General features: G+C 49.7%; 1 protein-coding gene and 1 pseudogene across 1 annotated transcript in view; both read right to left on the bottom strand.

The window, feature by feature from the left end:
* LOC110297508 (L-lactate dehydrogenase A chain-like) overlaps positions 1 to 3,190 on the bottom strand; it is an 8,285-nt gene extending 5,095 nt beyond the window's left edge. Inside the window, exons 1-4 of the mRNA XM_021166280.2 lie at positions 2,950 to 3,190; positions 2,586 to 2,735; positions 1,054 to 1,171; positions 4 to 174 (exon numbers count right to left, since the gene is read on the bottom strand). Coding sequence (XP_021021939.1) covers positions 4 to 174; positions 1,054 to 1,171; positions 2,586 to 2,735; positions 2,950 to 3,012 — 502 coding nt within the window. The 5' untranslated portion in view covers positions 3,013 to 3,190. The remainder of the gene's footprint in view (positions 1 to 3; positions 175 to 1,053; positions 1,172 to 2,585; positions 2,736 to 2,949) is intronic.
* Positions 3,191 to 17,826: 14,636 nt separating this feature from the next.
* LOC110299356 lies at positions 17,827 to 18,249 on the bottom strand (annotated as a pseudogene).
* Positions 18,250 to 18,534: the final 285 nt, after the last annotated feature.

The following is an 18,534-nucleotide window of genomic DNA, read 5'->3' as shown; positions in this document are numbered from 1 at the left end:
CTGGATTGGAGACGATCAGCAGCTTGCAGTGTGGACTGTACTTGACAATGTTGGGAATGATAAACTTGAAGATGTTCACGTTTCGCTGGACCAGGTTGAGTCGGCTCTCCCCCTCTTGCTGACGGGCCCCCGCGGTGATGATGACCAGCTTGGAGTTCGCAGTTACACAATAGTCTAGAGAAAAGACCAGAAATGAAGGTCCCCTCAGGGAACTTTTCTACCCAGCAAAGCTTACTGCATAAACCTCCAGTGTAGACAGTTTTATCCCGGCCTCCTGTACATGGCTGACGGAGTCCTGTTTCCATTCAGACCCCCTCGCTTTGGTGTGTAGTTTTAACTGCAGTCTCTCAGAGAGGGATGCCTTTCTCAGACATGATCATTGTTAACAGGAAGAAAGCTGGTGCATTTCATTCTCATATCAACTCCTTATATGGCGACTATTTTCTACCCTAAATTAGTGTCTTCTCTTCCCTCACCCCTTGAGACATGTACTTCGTCCATGCACACCACACCCTGCATTCTGTCCATTTGTTTTCATTACACACTTAATAGTTGCCAAGAGCCCAGCCACAGGACAGCTGATCCCAAGAGCTGCCTAGCAGGTAGGAGGTCAGACTTTCAACCGTGGGTTCCTGGCTCATGCCATGAAGTGTAAAAGGTCAAGCCAAGAACATCTGCTGGGCAGGCCCCCGAGGGCAAGTCCTCAGCTGTTTTATATGTGACACAGGGCAGCAAGGTTGGGGCTGTCACTCTGCAGTGAGAGCTTGGGCCTGGCAGGTACAAGGCCCCAGGCTCCATCCTAGCCATATACACTTGAAACAAATAATGTATATTTGGAACTTACTCATGTCCTAATTCAGAGAATTTCCATATATGTGCAAATTAGGTTTCCACTTAAAATCCTCTGCTAGCAATCAAAGCTTTGATAACATACTGAGAACCAGTATAAAAGTATGCCAAGGTTCTCCTGTCTTTGAAAGAGCTATAGAGATGGAGGTTCAGGCCCGAGGAGGAACTTAAGTCTGACAGCAAGAGAACCTGGCCACCACCAACCTTTGCTGGAGACAATTTTTGGTGTTTTAAGGAAGAGGCTGCCATGCTGGAGATCCATCATCTCGCCCTTGAGTTTGTCTTCCATGACGTCAACAAGGGCAAGCTCATCCGCCAAGTCCTAAAAGACAAACGTTTTATTTAAATGGGAAAATAATTCTGATTCTTCTCATCGCTCCCCAAAAGGCCCCGTGTTGTCTCTCTCCTGCAAGCCCTCCACTGGAGCCAGGCAATGTTGCCAGTACCAAGGCTTCAAAGTAGGCCTAGGCACGAAGCTCAGGGTAGACTGTTGCTTAGCATGAGACCTTGCGCGGGGGGGGGGCGGGACTCAATTAAAGAAGCAACACTCCAAGTCAGGAATATCTATGCATGCCCTTAATGGCAGTTCTAAGGTAGCAGTCAAGTCTTCAAGAAGGAGAAAAACAAACAAACAACTTAAAGACAAGAAAGAGCTCTGTCTTAGTTAATACCTGTAGAATAATAGTATTCTACAAAGCTAGGCGTGATGTTGCAGACGTATAAACCAACACCCAGGAAGATTGTTCCAAGTTTAAGGCTAGTTTGGGCTACATATGAACCAAGAACCTTTACTTACCCTGCCTCAAAGTGTTTTCTAATTCAGTGATAAAATTATAACTAATTAAATTTTAGCCCTATGATTGATAAGAAAATTAGATCCGAGATGGCTTGGTGGGTGAAAGCAGCTCCTGCATTTGTCTGCTGGGCTGAATTTCATCTCCAGAACCCATAAGGCAGATGAAAACCAAAAATTTACCCTCTCACATGGGGGTGCTCACAGTTATTTTTCCAAAGGAAAATTATATACCCCAGGAAACAGTGGGGTTTGAATAGAAGTTCAAGACAACCTATTTAGTAGGATTTTAATTTTTTTTTAAAGATTTATTTATTTATTATATGTAAGTACACTGTAGCTGTCTTCAGACACTCCAGAAGAGGGCGCCAGATCTTGTTACGGATGGTTGTGAGCCACCATGTGGTTGCTGGGATTTGAACTCTGGACCTTCGGAAGAGCAGTCGGGTGCTCTTACCCACTGAGCCATCTCACCAGCCCAGATTTTAATTTTTAATCAATATGCACATATAAATTCCAATTCAAAAATCACTTGGGCATATAGGTCAATGGTTACCTAGCATGTTAGAGGCCCTTAGTTCATGTAACTGAGAAAGTAGAAGAATAGGTATTTTTGGTTTTGGTTTTTTTTTTTTTTGAGACAGCCCTGGCTGTCCTGGAACTCCCTCTGTAGACCAGGCTGGCCTCGAACTCAGAAATCCACCTGCCTCTGCCTCCCGAGTGCTGGGATTAAAGGCTTGCGCCACCACCGCCCGGCTGACACTGTTACTTTGGATAATCCCTTTCTTGTGTATCACTATGTTGCAAAATGTTTCACAGATGATTCTGATTGAGTGTGTGTAAACCTTGATAGTTTTACATACAATGTGACAATGTAGGGATGTCCTCACCTCCCCCCCGACACCCCCTCCATAGGCTTGGGACATGAAGGATCCCCACTTACCTTCATTAAGATACTGATGGCACAAGCCATGCCAACAGCACCAACCCCAACAACTGTAATCTTGTTCTGGGGAGCCTGTTCTTCCTTAAGAAGATTCACAATCAGCTGGTCCTTGAGGGTTGCCATCTTGGACTTTGAATCTTTTGAGACCTAAGGGGTAAGCATCGTGTGTCATTGTAACCCGTCCAAGGTATACACACCAAGTCCCTGTATTTAGAAAAACGCTGACTTTGCTACCTTTGGACTCCTTTTCCATTAAGTGACAATGTGACAAAGAACAGATGTGGAAAACCAAGAATAGCCAGAGTGTATAAAAAAGCTCAGCGCCAGGGTGTAGTCTGGCTCTCAACATTAAGGCTCTCACCTTGAAATGGAAAAATAATACTGAGGTTTCCGTGTACGTGTAGCCGCCTGAGGACTTACTCATCTTGATGAACCCCAAAAGGGGATGTATCTCCTCTTATACGGTTAGAAAACTGCCCTCCCGCTCTTCTCCCATCACCCAAAGCCCTACAGCAAGTAGAGCACCAAGTTGCTCCAGGAAGTACCAAAAATCAAGAGCAGAGGGCGCCAATAACGGCCACAAGGTGCGACCCCAAGGCATAGCAACGTGCTTAAGCCGGCGCACGCGCAAGCTTCCTTCCTAACCCCCCACCCCCGCAAGAACCCAACTTGTATGACCAGCCCAGATGCATAAGACTGGCAGGCGGGGGAAAGGCGGTGCGCGTGCGCAATTTCAGAACCAGGTGTCATATATAGGTCTAGCGACTGCTAGCCATGGATGAGACCTCTGGCAGGCAGTTCGGCCCTTACTAGAGCCCAAAGCACAAGCACGGTCTCAAGTGGAGCTGGCAGCCACTTTAGCCTGGCGCCAGGGTGAGATTTCAAATGCCACTAACAGGAATTAGGGCCTTCACCCACCAGGGCGGGGCCTCATCACTCAGGATGTGGCCGCTAAGGCAAATTTCTTCAGTTCCAAAATGGGGATACAATTGCGGAGGGCCTGAAGCCCACCCCCACCCCCCGCGATGGCCACCTTTCCCAGCAAGCACCATGTCTATTTTTGAAATCGTTCCAAAGTGCAAAAGGACTGGACAAGATCTCTGGGCAAGCAGCCTAGGGCCATCAAGCAGGAATCCGGTCTCCTTACAACCGCTGCTATTTCTAGACAGCCTTGTGAGATCTCTGCTGGCTGGGGGCAGGGCGGGGGGCTCTTCCCTCAGAGAATCTACCTTACGTAAACCTCAAGTCGGTGCTCTATTAGGACAGGGTGCCTCTACTTCCCACCTACGACCCGATGGGTGTCGCAGGCCTCTCAGCTACAGGTTTCCTCCTTCCGTCTAGGGTGCAGAGGAAGGACTGCGACTCTTCCCGCTTCCTCTCCGCACGCAGCGCGCTTAGCACGATCCCCAGTCACACCAGGAGCGAGCCTTTTAACAAACTGCGTTTGGGGCAAGAGCGCCCTATAATCTGCAGGAAACAACCACTCCACCGAGCCCACGCAAGTGAAAATGCAAACCGCACGGCTGCTCCGAAGCACCCGCCCCGGACGTGCCGAGGCTTTTTCGGCCCCATGGGCTCGAGTTACGGGAGATCAAGTTTCGCACCGCTCCCTCGCCCCTGTTGGGTGGCTCCCAACCTTCAGGCCATCCACCCTCTAGTCCTTCTCCTTACACCGGTCTCGCCGCCCCAGGCTGGGTGGGGCCGCCTGCTCTGTTCCCCAAAGCACAGTAGCCCACGCGTACCCAGGTCTAAACACCCTGCACCACCACCCCGGGTAGGGACCCCCCTATTCGGGCAGCGTGGGGCCCAACCGTACCGCTAGTGCACGATGGGGGGCGACGGGCGAGCAGAAGCAGCGTGGCCTGGGCTAGGCGACAGTGGCTCCAGCACGCAGAGCAGCACGCGGGCGGGGCCTTAAATGGAAGCTCCGCGCTGACGTCAGAGTGGGAGCCCAGCGGACGTGCGGGAACCCACGTGTAGGCTGGGCCAGGGGCGGGCGTCCAGCCTGGCTAGGCGCCGCCGAGACCGGGGCGGCGCGCGCAACATGATGGCCCTGCAAGAGTGGCTCCACGTGTGCTGCGACACCCCAAAGAAAGGCCAACCCGACATGCTCCTCAGCCTCAGAAGCAGGAGCCCGAAATGCATCGATCCTCTGCCTCCTTCTCCCAAAAACTTGTGAGACTCAGAAAAAACTCTGGTCACTTTCTTTATTGCTGTTCCCAGCACCGGGGACAACTCCTGGCAAGCAACAGGCCTTAGGTAAATATTGCGTGAAAGCACATGCCAGCACCGTGCCGGTCTGTCCGCCATAGCAGCCTATCAGATGGGCCTTTCTCCTGCCCCACTTCCATCTCCCAAACCATGAGAGGGGTCTCAGCTTCTGATGGCTTGCTAGTGACTCGGCCAGCTTACATCCATATCTGCCCTCTCCCTTGCCATCCCGCAGGCATTTGTGTTTAGCCTTACCAAGGAGTACCAGGGCCCTTTGCTTGTTTTCACACACCCCCTCTGCCTTTAAACTTTTTCTAGAGGCCTCATTACGCTGTGGGGCCAGTTCCTGTTCCTCTCCCAGCTCAGGCTCAGTCGTATGTGAATCTTAAGGTACTCCACCACTGATAGGATGTGAAATGGAGTTTGCAACTGCTTTGATTTCCTTAGTGATGGGAAGAACTGTGACTTTCAACCCTGCTCACCCATCTCCCCGGAAGGGATGCGTTCACTGCAGATTAATATAGTCTTGAACAAGATTTGAAGGGCTTCTGGTTGCAGGGTGCTGGAGATGCAGGGATCACATAAGAGGGAATGAAGCTCACAGCCCCCCTACTTTCGCTTGTCTGTATCCCTTGTGATCTCTTTTATAACAAACAACAGACTAGGAGTGTGGCCAGGACAGGGGCACTTGTCTTGCATGCACCAAGGCCTGAGTCCCTCAGCAGAGCGCAAATAAAAAAAAATTAAAAATTAAAAAGTCAAACAGTTGGACCTGGAGAGATGGCTCTGCCATTAAGATCACAAAAGCTTAAAACTCCAGATCCAGGGGTTCCAATACCCTCTTTTGACCTTCATAGAGTCTCTCTTCTCTATATATAGTTAAAATTATTTTTTAAAAAATCAGAACAAGAGAAATGAAATTTAACTTTTTAAAAGAAAAAAGTGAAGGTGAGTTCTAAGAGACACCAGAGCAAGTAGTCAAGCAAGAGGAAGAGGAGAGCCTTGTGGATACCTCAGTGTAGAGCGGTGAGGGGGAAGCACAGGTGGAGATGTAGTAACTACTTGTGCTTATGGTCTCAGATTGGGGGCAGTCCCATGGGACTGAACTATTAACCTGTGGAATACAGTGCTCTAAGCAGAATGTAAACTGGGTTATCAGATGCCCAGGCCAGGTTCATCTGCTAGGAAATTGCTTTGTGTGGAAAACACACGTGTGGAAACCTCATGTGCACACACGCTCCTTTGACCCCAGAAGGATTCTGGGAAGGGATACTGTTTCTTCCCTTCCCTTATCCCTACCCATATACCCACAGAATGGAAACTCCCTCTTTTCATCACCCTATACTGTGGCCTGTGCACCCTTCAGGGACCCCCCCCCCCCACAGGTAAGGAGTAGGACTCTGGACCCCATGCAGAACACAGATAGGCCTGCTTCCTCTCAGCATTTGTGTAGCAGCATCACAAGGCCAGCTTCCAGAAAGACCCATCCTTTGCACTTTCCCTTTGCACTTTCTTGGTTGCAAAGGGAAAATTCACCCCAGCTCCAGGAAAAATGGGACATTGGTTTAGCTCACTACAATGGTTTTCCAGATACTGCTGGATGTCCAGGGACCACAAACACAGCTGGAGGCATTGAGGGTGAGGCACAGGGTGCCCAAGGGCAGCTTACAACACCTCAGGTCCCCAGGGCTGTGGGACAATGTTCTTATTCAGTGAAGGATGGGACCTGCCAGCTTGTTAAATATGTCCCAGCTGGGAGAAAAGCACAGGCAGAGAGCCAAGAGGGGGTGGGGTTGAGAGACAGGTAAGACTCCCAGGAAAGACCTGTGAAGATACCTCAGGCAGGTTCTGTTGCACTACACCAAGACACTTGGTGATCGCCACTCAAGCACAGCCTCCCTCCTCCAGGCACATCGGCCCTGTTCTGAATCCAAGATAAGTAAGACAAATGCTACTTGCAGAGACTAATGGTAGGTGTCTTCTGGGTTTGTCTTCATTCTGACTCTGGAGTAGGCAAGTTCCTTCCCATTTTTCAGATGAAAAAAACCAAAAAACAAAAACAGGATTCAGAAAGAGTACTGGCTTTGCCAAAACCGTGCAATTTCTAAATGATTTCAGCCAGGACTTTAACCTGGCACTGACTGGCTCAAAGCCTATCTATCTCTCTTCAAGATCCTATGCTCACAAAACATAGGGCAAGAAACTACCCAGGGGTTTCAAGGCAGTTTCAGGTGCAGGAGCCACATAGCGATCAGTGGGTGTCTCTGATGTCTGGCTGCTTCGGCTGTGATGTCATCCTTTTCTCCCCTCACCCTGGCCGAACACCATCTTGCTTCTGATTTTCATGTCTGAGCAGGACCCTCTGCCACCTGGTTTCCTGAGTCTCCAGATTAAAGGTGGCAGCTGGTGGGAATTCTCCCCCTCCACAGTCAGGTAAGCCAAGTCCTCAGAATAAATCTATGCCATTTCTTTGTGCCTCCTGTATACCAGAGTCTAGGCTACTCTCCACATTCCTCAAATGCACTGTCCCATTTCCAGTCTTTCACTCAGGCCGTTCCTTCTACCTGAATAACTGCTTCTCCCTTGCCACCAGACCTGACATCCTGAGCCTGCATAGACATAGTCAGAGATAAAGTGCCAGGAACTCAGAAATGAACAAGACAGTCAGCGGTGGCACAGGCTCATAGATCCAGCTACTCATGAGGTATAGAAGCTCATGAGTTTCAGACCAACCTGTACGAGAGAGAGAGAGAGAGAGAGAGAGAGAGAGAGAGAGAGAGAGAATTACAAGCCTTCAAAGACCAACATGGAGGGAACTGAGAGCATCCTCCTCCATAGATAAAATGCAAGCTAGAAGCCAGTCTTGGTGACTCACACACTTGTGATCCCAGCTCTTGAGAGGTAGAAGCAGGAAGATCAGAAGTTCAAGGCTAGCCTTGGATACACAGTGAGTTCAAGGCTAGCCTGGGCTGTAGGAGACTTAGTCTGTAAAACAAGCTCTAACAAAGCCAAACATAAAAGAGTGTCAGGCTGCCACAAAGAAGGTTAAGAATATTAGTTCAGCATTCAGAGAGAGCACCGGCTAAAGTCACTGTTGGCATTTAGTCTAGGCTCCGCCCCACAGTTACCTGGCAACAGCCAGGTGTGCCTGACTCACTGTAAGAGGAGCTGCTTGCCCCCTCCTCTCTCTGGCTCTCTTGCTCCTGCTCCTTACCCTCTCTCTCCCCATTCCCCTCTCCCCCTCTCTCCATGTGTTCAAGGCTGGCCTCTAATCCTCTCTCTCTCTCTCTTTTTCTGCCTTTCTCTTGTCTCTACTACCCTCTGAACTCCCCTCCCCATGCCCTGAATAAACTCTATACCATCATGTGGCTGGTCCCTCAGTGGGAAGGTATGCCTCATCATGGGCCCAAAGAGGCACCCCCTTCCCCCACACCTTACCACACCTTCCCCAAACATATCTCTGGCCTCTCCTATCTTTGTATAAAACACAACAGTCACCTGAGCAAAGAAACCAGAGAAGGCTTTCCGGAAGAGGCAGCATCAGGGCTGGGGCAAGAAAAAGATTTCTGCTGATGGATTACACATTGAGAAAGCAGGGCAATGGGGATGAAGCAATGCAGAGACCACAAGATGCAAGGTGTGTCTGTCGGGACATCCTTAGCCGACAATGCCAGGCTAAGACAGTTAGGTGTGCTTTCTTCTATTCAGGTTTTAGTGGCCAGAAGTCACTGAAGTTTCTAAAGAGCGCGAAAGATGGGGTGAAAACAAGATGACCGGAACAAGGTCGTGGGAAAGATGGCACCTTGTGTGGTGACTACACACAGCACACACGCAAGGACACGTGAAGACCACTAACTTCTATAAGCCACATCTGTCAGGGACATACATTTCCCTGACGCAACCCTCCACACCCAGAAACCCCTCTGAACACTCACTGGCAGCCTGCCTGTTTTCGCCTTCTCCATGACTGCAAGGCCGATGACTTTCCTGATTTGCAGGGCCCAAGATGCAGAGAATCTCATCTGTCTCAGTCCTTGACCTGCTAGAGAGTGCTGTGTAGGAGCCAAAGTAGAGGTTCCTCTCTCTCCTCTTTCCCTCCCTCCCTCCCTCCTCTCAAGTGAGAGAATGGCACCTGTCCCAAGAAACTGCTTTGTGTCACAAGCCCCCTCCCCCAGTCCCCAGCCTAACCACCCCTCTGGCTTTCCTGGTGCCACCCCCTGGGGTCTGGATGACTTCTCCTCCCCCTCTGCCCTCTGCTCTTCCAGGCCTACAATAAATGGCACCTCTGTTTTCTTTTGGGACTTAGCCTTTTCCTCACTCTTCTCTGAGGTTCTGGAGACTCCAACTCTAGTCCCTCCCAACCACTTACTCCTGGGGGAAAGCTCAGATCCATGCTCTCTACTCTTCCTGAGATGTCCTGGTTAGCAGGTCCCAGAAAAACACTGTCACAAGGATGTAAGTGACTTTCAGACTGAGGTCAGTGCTGCAGAGGGAGTCCCAAGTCCTGCCAGTTAGTCCCCAGTGTAGGTTTCCATACCAAAAGATGTCCCTTGCCTAACCACAGCAGGGAGGGTCGTGGACAGCTGGGGCAGTCTTTTCTTCTGTTACTTTGGGTGACAGGAACAAAGATGAGTGTGCAGCTTGTTGAAGAGGGGACACTGGTGGGTGGGTGTGGGTATCAGGAGCCCTGTCTGGTTGAGCAGGCAAGGTGGCACACATGAACAATCCCAGTACTTTGCAGATGGAGACAGGAGAATCAGGAGTTCAAAGGCAATCTAAGCTATGTATGTAGTGGTCTTGAGGCTAGCTAGGCTAGTGGGGGTGGGGAGTCCGGAGATTTCTTGATAAAACCCTATTCTAAGTCTTGGCTCAAAGAAACAATGGTAAATTATTGAGAAATACCAGGGGATCAGATCCAATTAAAAGTATGAATACAGTCCTAGAAGTCTATTTGTCATTTCCTGGGGTTGCAAATGAGAAGGGACAAGGACTGAGCTGTGAGACTGCTGGCTCCCTTTCCTTTAAACTGTTTACACAACACTTATGTGGTCTGGTCTCAGAAAGCAGGTTCTAGCTGGCCATGAAGCTAGGCAAGGCATGCGTCCCTGCTCCCTGAGCATGCTCGGGAGGTCTCCCGTCCTAGAAGGCAGTTTAACCTTTTTGTAGTGGTCCTAAGGTCCTAAAGTCCTCTGCTTCTGCTTCTCAGCCTAGGATTTCGCTAAGAGGGGTTAAAGGGAAGCCCAGGTGCTTACAGCAGAGACCTCAGGCTGTGGAGAAGGCTCTGTTGGAAAAAAACACATTCCATTCACTGCGTCCTTTGTGTATGGCTCCTGATGGTTTTCCCATGCATTCATATATATGTATGCGTGCATGTATGTATTTACAGGGTCTCATTTATCCCAGGCTGGCTTTGAACTCACTTATGTAACCCTGACCGACCTTAAGCTTCTGCTTCTATTGCCTCCACATCCTGAGTCTTGTGACTACAGGTGTACACCACCCGTATATATAATACTAGCAATGAAACACAGGGCTTAGCCGGGCGTGGTGGCGCACGCCTTTAATCCCAGCACTCGGGAGGCAGAGGCAGGCGGATTTCTGAGTTCGAGGCCAGCCTGGTCTACAAAGTGAGTTCCAGGACAGCCAAGGCTACANAGAGAAACCCTGTNNCNAAAAACCAAAAAAAAAAAAAAAAAAAAGAAACACAGGGCTTGCATGATGGAGGCACCCTATCAGTTGTGTCACATCCAACCCGCCCCTCCCTCCCCCCATTCACTGTCAAGTCATTTTTACCCCAGCTCAGAAACCAGAATAGGAATTTGAACCTTTATTGATGTTACCGAAGCACAAAAACATTTAACAGCTTCAGATCACACAACTGGGGAACACCAGTAGCCTTTCAAACATCGATACTAGCTTTCCTTGGGCAAGGCTGCTGCCTGGACTTCCCTGCTGAGCTACCTGGGAGGACAGTGTGGGTGGGGTAGGGGTGGAAGTCGTCGCCCTTTGCTCTCTAGATATCCAAGGGCAAAGGTGACCAACCGTTCCTGCCCAGCAGAATTTCCCAGGACTGTGACAGGAAGATCCAGGCAGCTCACTAGGCCACAAGGGGACTTTGAGGTCATCTAGTCAGCCGCCCTTTCCTGGCCCCTCCTTAATCTTGTATGACCCACGCGTGTGTGCAAGCCCTACCTATTGTGTAAATGCTTGCAGCTTAAGTCCTATGCCCAAGCACATCTGAAGGTTCCTGATCCCCCAGCTGTAGTTACATAAGAGGCAGACGCTTCAAAGCTCTTCATAGCTTGGACCTGTCTATACTTATCAAATCAGAGGGACATGTGGCTCTGCTTCACTTGGTCCTCAGGAGAGGACATTATTCATTCAGGGGGACCCAGAGAAGGGAAGTGCTCAGACCACTGGAGGTAACTCAGAGGTCATAGTCTCAGACCCAGTCTTGGGCTTTCTCTGAAGAATCTGCAAGCCTGGACTTCTCCCTGGTCTCAGGGTGTGGCTCCGTTGCCGGTCTCTGGCTTCTGGGTTTTTCCACTGTACCGGGGAGCCTCCTGCCGCAGTCCTTGCTTGGGAGTAGGGGTGGCAATTGGGCATTGAGGATTTGCTCTGCCAGGAGGCCACGCCCCAACTATTAAGGCTGCTGGCCTAGAGGCTACCTCCCCAGGTCCTTTAGCCCCAAGCAGAGCTGGCTCTCCTGCACCCAAGTCCCTCCTCCCCACTTCTTAAAGAGGCTGCTTGTCAACCGCAGATGGGCCCAAGCTCTGCCAGCATCTCCATGACAACTAGGGCTCACAGCTTCTTGCCTTCCTGCCTGCCTGGATCAAGTGCTTGCATACTCATAGGGCTTCCTTGTAGACCCCGAGTTTGGCTGTGGCCACAGGCCTCAGGCTCACACACCCTACCATCACCAGTATTTGAGATTGTTAATCAACAGGTTGTCCTGAAGACCTCAGACCTAGCAGGAGTTATTTGAGGAAGATCTGAAATGAGGAAGGCTAGAAACTGTTGTTTTGTTCTGTTTTGTTTTTGGAGGTGGCCTCTTTGTAGGCTCTGATGTTTAAACTTTTTCAGGGCAATGGGTAAAAGTTAAAACTCCACTCTGTTAGCTGGCTTTAGACTTTGTCCCTTGGATGTGGAAATGAGGATGACAGGAGATGGTCTGCAATTCTTAGGCCACCATCCAGAATTTTTCCACCCCTGTTCCATCAAACTGTCCGGGGCTGTAGAGGGACGCCAGGCTCTCAGCCGGTCTGCTAATGGGTGGAATGAAAGACGAGGGAGAAAGTGATCAGCAGGGGAGGGAAGGAAGAAGAGAGGGAGGGGGGAGGGACAGAGAGGGAAGGGGGAGGGAGAGAGTGTGTCAGGCCAAACCAATCTGCACCCTGGTTGGCAAGTCGACTCCTCCAAGGGATGGGAGTGAGAGGAGGAGAAGGAAGCCCAATAGAAACCGAGGGCTGGGCTCCTCTTGTGCCCGTCTCCTTGGCTTCTAGCCGTGGAGGAGGCAGAAAATAGGTCTGAGCTGCTTCTGCCCAGTCAGTGTGGATCCAGCAATTCTCAGCTCCCCTGCTTCCTTCCGGGACCTGCCTTCTCTTCCTCTTCAGCTTCTTTCCCAGTCCCTCCGGGGAAGCTGTGTCTTTGTTTGACTGGTTCTTTGGGTGTTTAGGAAGCAGACATCAGGATTAGAGGCTTTAGAGACCCGCAGGGAGGAGGATTTGAGTCTCTACGGGCTGTTAATTGACATACTAAAGGGCTGGGGAACACCTCAGAGGAGCTGGGCCCGCCCCAGAAAATGCCCGGGGTTCTCCACTCTTTCGAGTAAAGCACGGATTTGAGCTGTTCTGAATTATCAGTAGCAGTAGCAGTAGTTGTTGTTGTTGGACACAGAGTTTCTCTGTTCAGAGCTGGTTGTTGTGTTGTCTGTAGACCAGGGTGGCCTCGAACTCAGAAATCCGCCTGCCTCTGCTGGGATTAAAGATGTGCTGGGCACCACCAGCTCCTGCTTGTTTTGAATTATTTTTATTTTGTTTATTTATTCTTTTTTATTAGTATTATTTTGGAGACACGGTCTTGCTATGTCTTTGAACTCCTGATTCTCCTGCCCCCACTTCCTGAAGTAAGAACACCAGGTCAGAATCTAGCCACTGGTTCTCCAGGTGGCCTAAGGTATTGGCAGGCACCTACTGGGATACTGTAGATGGGATTGCTCACCTGGCAAGTGAGTTGACATCAAAGGGTATTGTTGGCAAAATGTGGGCCCACACTCCTGCTGCTTGCTTCCGGCCTCTCCCCACGAGGTGTCACAAAGCCTGTCTGCCCAAGCTGTGAATCTCCTCTTTCTCAGGAGGGACTAGAGGAGCCTCCCCCACCACCCCCTCGGCTTCACAGGATCTTGTGTCCCTTCAGAGACCCTGACATATGTCTGTCTCTAGTGCTGGGGCTTAAACACCCCTCAGAGGCCCTGCCACGCTGTTGACCATCTGTTTGTCTATCCATAGCATTAATAAATCTTGTAATAAACTCCTTAGTCTCCAGTAATCCATCTCAGGAGACTGATGCTAGGATTACAGGCACAGCCATCACCACAAACAGCTTTAAGTTATTTGTAATTATTCTTTTGTTTGTTTGTTTTTCAAGACAGGGCTGTCCTGGAATTTCTTATGTAGACCAGGCTGGTCTCAAACTCACAAGAGATCCACCTGCCGGCTGCCTCCGAAGTGCTGGGATTAAAGGTGTGTGCCACCACCACCGCCTGCTGATTTTTTTTATTGTTCTTATTCTGTTGCTGATAGAACAAAACAAAACAAAATAAAACAAAAAACACAGCTCTCCTCTTAAAGGGAATAAGAGGGGCTGGAGAAATGGCTCTGCGGTTAGGAGCACCGACTGCTGTTCCTGAGTTCAAATCCCAGCAACCAGCTCACAACCATCTGTAATGGGATCTGATGCCCTCTTCTGGAGTGTCTGAAGACAGCTACAGTGTACTTACATATAATAAACAAATCTTTAAAAAAAAAAAGGAGGGGGAATAAAAGGGAGTTTGTTCTGGAGCCATTTGAGTGGCCCTAGCCTGGGAGCACAGATGTGGGATACCCCAAATCCATGTTCCAACATGGAAGAAGCAAGCAGTCTTACAGAACCAATAAAATCATACATCAAAACGAGTTGAACATTCTTTGGTGGGTACACCAGAGAGGCAGGTAGGTACTACATGGTGGGGGTGGAGTGGGCTAGCTAGGTCTGGACCACTGTCTGAGCTGTTTGACTAGTGGAAGCTATCCATTAGTCATTAGATCTTTGTTTGGCACAGAGGTGGACTGGGAACGGCTGTTCCAGCAGGCTAGAAGTAGCCCAAGATAAGGCAGCTAACTCCTGGACCAGCAGCATCCCTCCCTCCCTCTCCACAGCACTGTGGTTCTGTCAGTCTCTGCAGACAAGGCTTCCTTCCAGAGATTCACATACCAGGAGAGCAAATCTCACAGGCCTGGACCATGTAAGGATTGCGAGAGAACAAGGCCAGCAAGGAAGTCAGCGGAGTGAGTGGCTGAGGCACTCTCTTCCAGACACTATGGCCTGAGTTTGATCCCCACATCGGATCCCACAAGGTGGCTGGAGAGCCAGCTCCCAAGAGCACTAGCTGTTCTTTCTGAGGACCCAGGTTCGATTCCCAGCACCCACATAGTGGCTCACAACTGTCTGTAACTCCAGTTCCAAGAAATCAAATGCCCCCTCCTTTTTTCTGATCCCTGAGGGCACTGCACATATGGTGCACAGATATACACGCAGGCAAAACACCCATACACATTAAAAAAAATCCACAAACAAGCAAACGTTGCTCTCTGACCTCTCCATGCTTTGGCCTGTGCTTGCATACCCACAAGCATGGACACACACAATAGATTAAGTAAAAATTAAGAAAAGATTCATAGTCCCTCATACTTAGTGAAGATTTCATATCTAATAACTCTTTTAAATCTAATTTGTTTATTATGGTCCCTCTGTTGAGGGTGACAACCCATTTCACAGGATTAGAATTTTAGGTAAGGTGACAAAGTCAGATATGCTGGAGCCAGGCTTCAGTGACATGAAATCCATGTGTTATCCTGGCATGCGCCCTTTGTGGGACCAGGTCTCTAGTAAGGGTGGGCACAGGGCTGTGGATGTAGCTCTGAGGACGGAGTACCCAGTTTAGAAGACCCAAGGCTCGAACCCTCTCAGCACCACATAGCGGGGTTACCGACCTGTGATTACAGCCCGGGGAGGTGGAGGCAGGAGGAGATAGAAGACGTCATTCTTGGCTATACAGAGTCTGAGGCCAGCCTGGGCTATATGAAACTGTCTCAGAAGAGCAAGACAAAACAAGAAGAAGAAAAAAAAAAAGCCAAAACCAACAAACAAACAAAACCCAGGGCAGAGACAATGCCTCTTAACAGTTCCCAAGGGAACTGCCAGGCCTCGCTGAAGAGCCTCTCAGAAATCTAACGAAGCAGAAAAAGCAACGATGAGGCTGACAGCTGAAGGCTGATGGCTGACGGAGGACACAGCTGCCCTGAGGCTGCTCATTCACTGAGCGAGGCAGCAGGAATGTGCTGGTCCAAGTGAGCACCAAGAACAATTCCTGCCAGCATGCTGGTCATCAAATTTACAGGGCGAGGTGCGGGATGCAAGGCCCAGGGACATGAAGGTCCCCAGGGAGCGGGAATGCAGGGCCCAGGACTGGGGGATGCAGGGCTCAGTGGGGAACTCACTAGGGCCTTGGGTAGAATGCAGGGCACCAGAAAGGAGGACTCAGGGCTTAGAGGGGGATGCAATGCCCAGGAGGGGTGCATGCAGGGCCCAGGGGGTGGGGGTTGGGGGACGACTCCAGGCCTGTCCGGAGCTCAGGGCCTTGGGGTACAACGCAGGGTTCATGAGTAATACAGAGCCCAGGAGGCCCCCTACCCCATTTCTCTCTCTCTCTCTCTCTCTCTCTCTCTCTCTCTCTCTCTCTCTCTTTCTCATTACTAGATTTCTGAGAATATAGACAAGGCGCTCCTCTTCTGCACTTTAGGAAGAGAAGCTCATCACTTTCCAGGGAGTAGGGAGGTACAGGCAGTAGGCCCCAACCCCTTGCACGGTCCCCCAGGAGCCTGGTCACTAATTACCACAGAGTTGATCTTGGAAGGAGGGGCCAGACAGACTTTAGTCCACTGTCCTGGGCTTCTAGGCAAGTCATTTATCACAGTAAATATTTTATATCCGTGAACTAAGAAAAGTTACAGCCCTAACTCATAGTTGCCTTATTATTATTACTATTATTTGATTTTTGTTTGTTTTGTTTTTGAGATAAGGTCTCACTATGTAGCTCTGACTGGCCTGGGACACGATATGTAAAGCAGGCTTACCTTAAACTCATACAGATCTCAAGTGCTGGAACTAAAGGTGTGCACCAGCAAGCCTGGCCCAGCTACATTTAAGGAAAACACAGCACTGGTGTGGGTTGATTGCTCATGAAGCCACACGGTCCTGTAGGAAATGAGTTGAAGGGGAATTTGTGGCCACTTTTCTAAAGAGTTTACTAAAGAGTTACTCAAGTCTTATGTATTTATTCACTTACTTACTTCAGAGGCAGGATCTTACTCTCTAGCCCAGGTTGGCCACTACTCTGTAGTTCAGGCTAGACTCCAACTCCTGGCAATTTGCATCTCTTCAAGCTCAGAGTTCTTGGTCCTGCACCAAGATCTGTTCCAATGGATGGCTCAGGGGAGGGCTCCCCTAGAGCCTGCCCTCCCCGTATTTTTGTTGTTTTTTGACTCTTAAGGAGGAAGAGACTATAACGACTATAACGCAGTCCTAGAGCCCTATAGTACAGGTTTGGGCTTCCTGTTTCCGTTCTGTTTATGGAGTGAGTCCCTAATCTCTGATGTAAGTGCATGAGCGTTTATGGTTATTGCTGCACACTGGCTGGTCTCTGCCCCTCACAAAAGTCCAGAAAGGCATTTCTGCAGAAAAGGCCGTGCCTTGCAATCACGCTTGCAATCACCTGATTAGGACAATGCAGCCATATACTTGTCCACAGAGCAAGGAGAGCAAGACACAGGTCTCTGACAACACACCCACTCCATACGCTGGCCTGATGAAGTCCTGGGTTGGATTCCTGGTTCTGCCATCTCCTGGGAGAATTTGGCAAGTTCCTTGATTTTTGTAGAGTTGGCACTGAATGAGAATGACATTTTATAACTTGTTGTGACGCTTAACAGTAAAGATCTAGGCACCTAGTAGGTGTTCAATTAACGTTAATCCCCGTTTCAAATCCCTTTTGGTTGTGTGGAATGTTGACTTGAACCACACTTGTACACTCACAGAACAAGGATACCTTTGACCCCACTGCCTAGCAAACTGCTGCTGTTTAGTCAGGGCCGCTTGACTCAGTATCAGCTGCTGCTGTCTGTAAGGCTGAGAAGGAAGCTTCCAGCTGTCAGTTACCAGCTCCTCCCACATCCTCAGCCTGCTTATCAGAGCCTCTGTACAGGGTGCAGAGTTCAGTGGTTGCTGGGGAGGCTGGCTCTGCAGGCCTTAGAGATATTATTGCAGCCGGGCGTGGTGGTGCACGCCTTTAATCCCAGCACTTGCGAGGCAGAGGCAGGTGGATTTCTGAGTTTGAGGCCAGCCTGGTCTATAGAGTGAGTTCCAGGACACCTAGGGCTACACAGAGAAACCCTGTCTTGAAAAACCAAACCAAACCAAACAAACAAACAAACACCCAAACCAAAGCAAAACAAAACAACAAAAAAAAAATAGAGATATTATTCCAGTCCGGGGACCAAGGGTAGGAGAGCCCCAGTGCTGAGCTGGAGATGTGGTTTTTTGTTTGTTTGTTTGTTTGTTTGCCACCACGTGTACTTTATTGAATCCACTGTGGACAGATATGTGAAGGTAACATTTGCATACACATAGGGTAAAGGGTCGAGCCTTGATCCTGGGGGTGGGAGGGGGCGGGTGGGGGGGAGCCGGATGTGGACCATTGAGCTCAGGGCAGCTAGAATCCAGAATGTGGTGTTCTTTGTGAAAATGACTGAAAGACTGCCACAGAGGTGGTAGAGAAGATAATGATGCAGATAATGACCATAAGGATGCTGAAGATCAGGGAGCTGATATTCAGGTACTTGGCAGTGGAGGCGTAGGCCTGGGCTCCAATCACATCGCCCACCATCTTCCTGTCCCTAGACTTCACAGAGTAGGCATAGGCAATGAAGCCCAGGCAGCAGGTGTGTATTGAACAGGGACCAGGCCACATGGTCAGGCACCGACACCTCTCTGGGCATGTTGATCCTGGTGGTCCTCACAACAGCTGAGTTGTTGGGTTCCCCAGCTCAGTCAGCCCGTACTCCTCTTTGATTGTCTCATAGCTTGGAGGAAGTCCAGCATTGGTGGGCAAGAAGGCTTGAGAATTGTGACTCATGGTATTGACTCTGGAACAATCACCCCGTCTGGAGGATGACTGCTGCTATCCTGGTACTGTAGACCCGCCCTTTCTCTAGCAGTTTCCTTTTCCTGTTGGAGATGTGTTCTTAAAGTCTGCTTTGATCTCACTGTCTGTCTGTCGTTCTTGAGATTACATCAGTCCAGCAGCACTCTTCTTTAAAGTGTCTGCTTCACTTGCAGCCCTCGCTGCATACAAGTCTCATACAAGCCCTGGCTGTCCTGGAACTCACTCTGTTGACCAGGCTGGCCTCAAACTCAGAAA

This window comes from Mus caroli, chromosome 7, assembly GCF_900094665.2.
Source record: "Mus caroli chromosome 7, CAROLI_EIJ_v1.1, whole genome shotgun sequence".
In the NCBI taxonomy this organism is placed as follows: domain Eukaryota; kingdom Metazoa; phylum Chordata; class Mammalia; order Rodentia; family Muridae; genus Mus; species Mus caroli.
Note: the sequence above shows the minus strand (reverse complement) of the source record. Positions and strands in the feature narration are given on the sequence as shown.